At 39.1% G+C, this 7,824-nt stretch overlaps 1 protein-coding gene across 1 annotated transcript in view; it reads left to right on the forward strand.

Annotated features, from left to right (window-relative positions):
* The first annotated feature begins 1,346 nt into the window (after window positions 1-1,346).
* The window catches only part of RAMP3 (receptor (G protein-coupled) activity modifying protein 3), a 39,665-nt gene continuing 33,187 nt past the window's right edge, over window positions 1,347-7,824 (forward strand). The window contains exons 1-2 of the mRNA XM_009895045.1: window positions 1,347-1,370; window positions 4,105-4,237. Of these exons, the coding sequence (XP_009893347.1) occupies window positions 1,352-1,370; window positions 4,105-4,237 (152 nt within the window). The 5' untranslated portion in view covers window positions 1,347-1,351. The remainder of the gene's footprint in view (window positions 1,371-4,104; window positions 4,238-7,824) is intronic.

Raw genomic sequence — 7,824 nt, forward strand, 5'->3', positions numbered from 1 at the left:
TCCTAAAGTGTGTACTTTTAATTTGATCTTCAGTTTTCTGCAGTTGATAAGGCACATTTTCAAGTGAGGATTAAAGAAGAAACCTTCTCAGGGGCTCAAGTATATTTACTAGTGTAACAGCTAATAGCCTGGAAAGAAAAGTGCTCTATTTGCAAAAGAGATAGAGCCATCAGAGTGTATAATGGAGTTTCAGCTCTGTGAGTTTGGATGCAACAGAGTTTTCTCATATGTGGATTCCTGTTCTTCACAGTTTCAGTACATTCTGGCTCATTAGTAACTAAGACAGAGGTTAATGCTTGCCTGGAAGAAAAAATATGTTCCTTAGAAGGATTTAAATTATTCTCAGATGTATGTGTACACAACAATTTGCAGTTAACTCAGTTGAGAGCTTGGCATATCTCAGTGAATGTACAGTCTAGATCAATATGATTGGGACTAATGTTCTGCTATGTATATCTTGACTCATATTACTGCAGTGACACATAGGGTATAAACAAGGAGGCACCCATCTGTGTGAAATTAGTCATTTCATTTCTGATGCAAGGTTAACACTATAAAGATTCGTCAGCATTTTTTTTCCAGTGGTACATCAAAAATAATTGAAGCCACATCCCTCTTAGCTATATTTGCAAAATCCTAAGTGTGGCTGAAGCTGTGCGAACACAGTGAGCTTCTGTTAAGTTAATCCATCTGGATGTACTGCAAATTGTTGATCAGAAGACTCCTGTTAGTATAGATGGTGTTTCCATTTGGGTGCTCTTCTGACATACCTGTGTTAGTAGAACATCCGCATGAGAAGCTTATGGGTTTTGAAAGTAATGTTTTTCAAAATGTATGACTTCACTGTGCAAAAGGTGGAGACCATGAAACACAGCGTTACACTTCTAAATGAATATGGTACACACTTATTTATGATTCTGTGCTTGCTTAATTTTAATAGCAAAAGGATTCCCCCCCCCTTGCACTTCAGAATGTGCAGTTCACCTACATTTCAAGTGAATGTGTTATCTTCTCCAACTTTTGTACCCTCGAGAAGCTTAAAGTAAAAATTTCCCTGGCTCTCCTCCTTAACATTGGAAACTACAGGAAAGAGTGGTCTGCATGACTCAGCCATTTAAAGGATAGATAAAAAGAAATTTAAAAACATAATGTTCTCTAAATGTTTATTTTTCCATTTAGACACACTCTCTAATAAAACTGAAACTAATGTTCAAATAAACATTTTGAGTATTCTGTTGAAAGCTATATTATGCTCAAGTTTGCCTGTATCTGCACTAATTCTTTTATATAATATTATGGAGATATCTAACGCATCTCTTTTTTTTTTTTCCCCCCCCTAGTTAATGGTCTAATGATGCTTGGATTCGCAGGTGAGCTCTACTTCTAAAATTCACACTTCAGTTTCTGTTTTGTTAATGCCAGCCATTTGAGAAGCGCTTTCATCCTATCTCATTTGAATTATCAGCTGTCATGCATTTTTTACAACTGGTCTTGTCCATTGACTGTGTGAACAGAGTGCGTTGTAGTGTTTTGTAAAGGTCAGTCTCAATAGTGATGGTAAAATTGTAGAATTATGCATAATTTTGAACCCCTTTGGCCAGGGATTTAGAGAGAAACTCCTGTGTCATCAGATTGTTCCTGTCAAATGACTTTATCAGAGCTTTTTCTATAGCTCTGCAAAATATTGAAGCTATAAAGAGAGCCAACCAAAAATACCAATGGAAAATCAATTTTAAAACCTCACTGGGAAGGGGCTGGAGTAAATTGTCAGAGCACATGACGTAATGGAGGAGAAACTTGTATTCTGTTGGATTTATAGGGTTATAAATTAAGTGATAGCTGGCTATTCAGAATACCCTGCCAGGGACGGCAGCTTTGCCTAACTTTTGTCAAAGCATCAATGTAGAATTTAAGTTGCCAGCTATGCAGTTTTCATATCTGGTTTTGAATTCTGCCCAGCTTTAATGTTCATGTGCAGATCTAGCTGTGGAAAGTATAAATTATAACCTCTGCAGCTGCCAGATGAATTGGTGGGGACGCTTAAATAGACACGGTCCATGCTATCTTGTTAAATTCCCAAGGAAAAAATTATGCTGCCCTTGTTTCGTAACTTTCATCATTTCTAGCACTGGTGATTAATTGTAGTCGTGATTTTTTTCTGACATGGATGAAGGCTTAGTGTCAGCTCTAAGAGCTCTGACAATCAGACGTGATGAAGGAGGTAGGTAGGGTCAGGTCCTAGTCAGTCAGCCATACGCCTGGAAAGGTTTGTGGTCCATATGAAATAGTAGTCTTGGGGTCTCAGGTGTGGTGTAGGCTGTCCAGTTATGGGCCTACTGCTGTTGGAAAGTATGTGAAAGCAAAGTAATTTCTTTGGTTGATGTGACAGCTGTCTCTGATTTGGCACATGGAAGTCACTGACTCAGTGACTTCCCCAACTAAAGAGTCAGCTGTGATAGCTGGAGTTACATTGCAAGGTGCTCCTGCTCAGGCTCCAGAGGAACCGTTTCCTTTGTGGGTGAGACACTTAATGTGCACTTGAGTCTGTTTTACAATCATACACCCCATTTTGAATGGAGATGCTCAAGTTTCTGATTGATGGCTGGGTCGTGATGTGAAACCTGAAACCAGTCATCTTACCTTAAGTTTTTAGGACTAAATAGTGAGAAACAGGGCCCTGTTAAGAGTGAGGACTGCGGTTGACTTCTCTTCAAGTGAAGGCTTACACGCCTTTGACCTCACTTCACCTGGCCGCGTGTTTGGTTGTCACCATGTAAAACTGGAACTGCCAGCTCTTTCAGCAATGATGGGATCCTGCCCTCAAAGTAACTAATAGAAGGAAAAGAAATACCTCCTCTCCCTGGTGTAAATAGGGTCTGAGTGAAAATATAGGTTCAGAAGAAAAAGGTGCAAGACCTGATTCTACTTAGACTTCTTTTTTCTACGGTTAAAAAAGGACAAAGTGGTCTGTTCTTGGCTTTATTCTTAAAAAAAGCTGTTCCTCCAGAGTTCTCAGGAGGGTTGCCTTGACACCTCCTGAGAGGTTTGTTAGGTTTGCGGTTTTGTTCAGATAAATCCTTTTCTCAGATTTGTGCTGCTGTAAAGAGAAGAAATCACACTTGGGTTTTTCTGACTAATTTAATTAAGACATTTGTATTAAATATGTTGACATACATATACTTTTGGGTAATTTTTAATGTTCTACAAAATGTATGCATTTTGTATCTAGAAGAGCAATCAAAATGGGGCAATTACAAAGACATGTAATTAAAAAAGCAAGACATGTTTAACTAATTAGTCAAAACAAAGTGTTTCAACCTATTAAAATCAAATGCTTTAGTTAGTCTGAATAGAATTTTCCAGAATTTTAATTTTATAAGAAATGTCAAAATACTATCTTTGTGTTCCAATGCAGACGTGGGCTGGATGAAAAAAAACCTTTGACTTTGACTCTAAATATTGTGGAGTTGCCATTACAGATTGCAAAAGATAGATGCTTGCTCAAGTCAAGGTTAACTTTTTCTTTGCAAGTAGCTGTATGCTTCTAACATCAACATCAGATAATGGCAGATAATTCCTTTAATATATAATAAAGATATACTAAAGAAAAAGCGTAATTGTGACTGTGGGATTTTGAGCCCTTTGACTGGTGAGATATACAAATGCTTCTGACATCCAAGTTCATTTACAGTCATATGGTTAGTTCAATGTGACACATCTGTATAGGCTTGAGAAGCGTTTTCTACACTGTTGTATATGATCAGTAAATCCAGTTAGCTTTTTCCTGTAAATGCAAATGGGCAGTAATAAGTTAGTATGAGTAGAAGCTAAGTAAGATTAGGAAAGTGACTAGGTAGGTTCTTCTATGCTAGGTCTAAAAGATGATACTATGTATGGTAACCTATAGTATTTGATACTAAGTTATGTTTGTAATAAATTTATGTAAAGGTATATTTTATCTACAAAATTGTCGAGAAAGCTGAATGTTAGGTTTGCAACAATGTAGGTGACAAGCACAATTATATGAAGGAGTTTGTGAGTGATGTGTTCGTCCTTCTTCTATTTCAACGTTTGAGATTTAAGGTGCTTTCTGATTTTACCTAGGTGCACGTCAACAGACTAATCGCTGCAATGAATCTCTCATGTTAGAAAAGTTGCCTGCCTGTGGAAAATCATTTGAAGAGATGATGAAGAAGGTGGACTCTAAAAAATGGTGCAACCTGACAGAATTTATCATGTAAGAGTTAGTTTTTCTTTTGATCATTCTCACCTTATAATGCTGTTCTTTAAAAAAAGGATCACCTCAAATACCAAAACCACTGTAATACCTACATCCCTAATATATTGCTAATGCATGTAAAACATTTGTGTTCCAGATAAATTGAAATCCTCCTGTATTTGGTTGCCAGTTGCAGAGGGCTAACCTGTAGTTCTTAAGTCCCTGCAGTATGGCCACATGTGCACAGAGAGACCCAGCTCTTAACTCAAAGAGTGCACAATATAGAGCACTTTAATGAAACCTAACCAGTGGGCTAATCAATACTAGCTGCTATTGTTTTTACCTCAGAGTTGTGTTTATATTTAATCAATATTTCTGTGCATTTTAGGCAAATATTACATAAATTGATTTTTTTTTTCTGTGAAACCACTAAAGCGATGTGCTTTTAGAATCACACTATTCTGTTTTCTCTGTTGGTAGCAATGCGGTTCCCTTCTCTGATTTCCTTTTTTTCAGTAAGACAACAGGAATGTTTCCTCATACACCGTTTCAGAAATCCACCTCTCGTGTGAAATTTTCCTGTCCAAATGTAAAATGATTTGTCCTGTTGAAACTGCTGCAGTTTGTTTCTTTGCCTACTAGATAACATGGAGAGAGTGAGCACCACCCGTTTAGTTTGGATATCTAAAATACTGCAAGACTGACAGCAGTGAGGGTGGCATTATTATTTTCTTATCTTTGTTCCTGTTCTGTAGTTGCTGGACGTATTTGAACATCTCTCTATAAAGCTGCACACGTCAAACTCTGCTCTGGAGGAGACTCACAGGGCTTGTGTAATTGGTGGCAGTTTTGGCTTTGCGGAGCATCTGCTTCTTCAGAGTGTGTCTGCTCATGCATAATGCTTGGTTTTCGGAAGTGCTGAGTACCCTCTGCACCAACTGAAATCAGAGGAAACCGCAGGTGTTCAGCACTTCAGAAAAGGAGTCTCAAGTCAATTAGCTGTGTTGTGGTACGAGCCAGCCCGAAGCAGATTCCTGGGTTTGAAACTGCGGTGGTGCTGTTTTGGGGGCTGCCCCCAAGGCAGGGTAGCCGTAAGCTAGCTGTCACCACACCTGTAACAGTGTCTTTCAGCCCCAGATATGTTCTTGTCTCATACGATCATTGGTCTTGTCTCCTATTTAGTGTCACCTCATGTGACGCAAGATTTTGCTGTCACCTTATGCAAGATTTTAACTAGCTGATCAACAGTAAACACGATAGATAACAAAATTTTGGTCTGCTGTGCTATGTTGCAGCAGTTCCCTGTGTTTCTCTTACTGCTGACATCCGTGTTGAGCTGTCCCATCTGTTGATAATGTTTCATAATCTGACAGCGTATTAACAACTTGGATGCTATTCCTTCTTAGCGTTTTATTTGCACACCGTAAATGACTTTACAACCTTGCAAACTTTAGAAAGATATTTTCTTAAAACTCATGGCACTGGAGTGAAAGATGCGCTTCATGTAGCGCTCTCCAACCATGGGGAAGAGCAAGAGGAGATAAGATCTTCTTATCCAGCTTGCAGAAATTGCACTCAAATCTGACAAAGAAATGTGTGTATACAAAGGAAAAGAAAATCCTTGCAATGCAGGTACTGATAAATTTATTTAACAAATATCAGTGCATTATGGGCCAATAATTTTAATTTTGCAAGTCATCTAGGAATAAGTTGTTTTACTTATTTTGAAGGAAGCACTGCAGTTTTGCTCCATTTGGTCTTCATTACAATTGTATTACAATCACAAAACAGAGTTCTTTGCTGATATCTTGTTCATATCGGTAAGTGTCCTCAACTAATGGGACTACTTGCAGCAGAGAAAGGTACCTACAGGAGTCGAAATATTAAACTCTGCCTTTGTTAATGCAGATGAAGAAGCAGGCAGCTTTTCGCAAGCCTTGTGCTAAAATGTCTTCAAGAGTTTAAATATTTTGGTGCAAAATTTTTCCAAGGTTTGGAGATGACTGAAGTCTCTGAGTTCTCCTGACTTTCGGTTAGAGTTAGAATCCGCCTTGCTTCTGTCCTTTCTGATCGCACTTCCCCTTTGGTGTCATTTTCATTCCTTGTACAAGAAAATTCCTGCCTATCTAGGAGATTGTTTTGTCTGAAGAAATTGGTCATTCTGAGGCTTTGCTCATTTTCCCCCATATGCAGTACCAGAAGAAGAATTCAAGCTTCTTCCAAACGAAAAATCTTTTACATTTTTATATAGTCTAGTTTTTTATAACTTCTTTCTCTCAGTTGTATTTCAAACTCTAGCTTAGGAGAGAGTAGAAGGAAGAATTTGTTTTGGAATTTATTTCCTGAATCAAGTATTAATCAAGCATTATCAATCTAATTACAAACTTATCCTAAGGGTTCATTGCACTGAAGAAACAGCACATTTACATATACCTTTAAGAATTTTACTCTTTAGAGAACTGACTTTGTGATTTGACGCCGTGCTTTACATAAGAGCATATAGGCTAATTTATTCCAGCTCATTGGAGGAACCTTGACAGATGGGACTGAAACAGTTCTTTATTTGGAGTATTCTGACAAATTAATGAAAAAAACCCCAGTATTTCTAGCCAGGGTCACTCAAAATTCAGATATTTAAATCTGGTAGTATTATTTTACCCTGATTTTACATCTAGCCTTGTCGTGGTTTGGCCTCAGCCAGCAACAAAGGACCATGCAGCTGCTCGCACAACTCCCACAGTCGTGGAAAAAAGAAATTGTCAGGGCAAAACTCGTGGGTTAAAAGAATGCAATTTAACAGAACAGCAAAAGGAAAGATGAAAAGGCGATTACATTACCGCTGCGAAGCGTACCGACCGGACCCGCACCACCACAGCCCACCCCCAAGTGTCGACTCCTCTCCTCGTCTGGCTAGCTCTTCTTATAGCCCGGGCGTGGGTCATGTGGTATAGAATACCTACCCCACTGCCGGCTCCTGGGGAAATTAACCCCATCCCTGCCGGAATCAGGACATTATCCACCCCTTATTCCATACCATCTATGTCATGCCCAGATCTTACAGTTCCCATAGTCTGTGAGCCATCCCTCCAACACGTCCATTGAACTCACTTAAAATGTCCATTAAACTCACTTAGTCCATGATTGTAGGCTCCATCTGTGAGAACAGTCTCTCAGGTCACATGAGATGGTGTGTGGTGCTGGACGGGTGCATGCTGTATTTGAAGCTCATGGCTGGTGTACCTGATGCAGTCTATGCCCATGGTTCAAGGTTGAAGATGTTGATCTCAAGGGGGTTGCTGGATGCCAGCTGCTGAGGCTGGTGTACCTGATGCAGTTCATGCCCATGGTCTGCAGGTTGAAGATGTCAATCTTGAGGAAGTTGCTGGGCACCAGCTACTGAAGTCAGTTCTTATTACATTGTTACTGCACTTTACTCAGTCTCATCAAAGTCCATCTGTCATTGATCTAGGTGATTCTTCTGTAGCAGCACTGATAGCCATCATAATAATGATAACATACAACAGCAAAGTTGTTTAACATTATAAAATTCTATTCATTGGCTAGTCTCACCCAGAATCAGATCCCCATGAGGCACGCATCGGACC

The sequence above is a fragment of the Charadrius vociferus genome, unplaced genomic scaffold, assembly GCF_000708025.1.
Source record: "Charadrius vociferus isolate BGI_N301 unplaced genomic scaffold, ASM70802v2 scaffold101, whole genome shotgun sequence".
NCBI lineage: Eukaryota > Metazoa > Chordata > Aves > Charadriiformes > Charadriidae > Charadrius > Charadrius vociferus.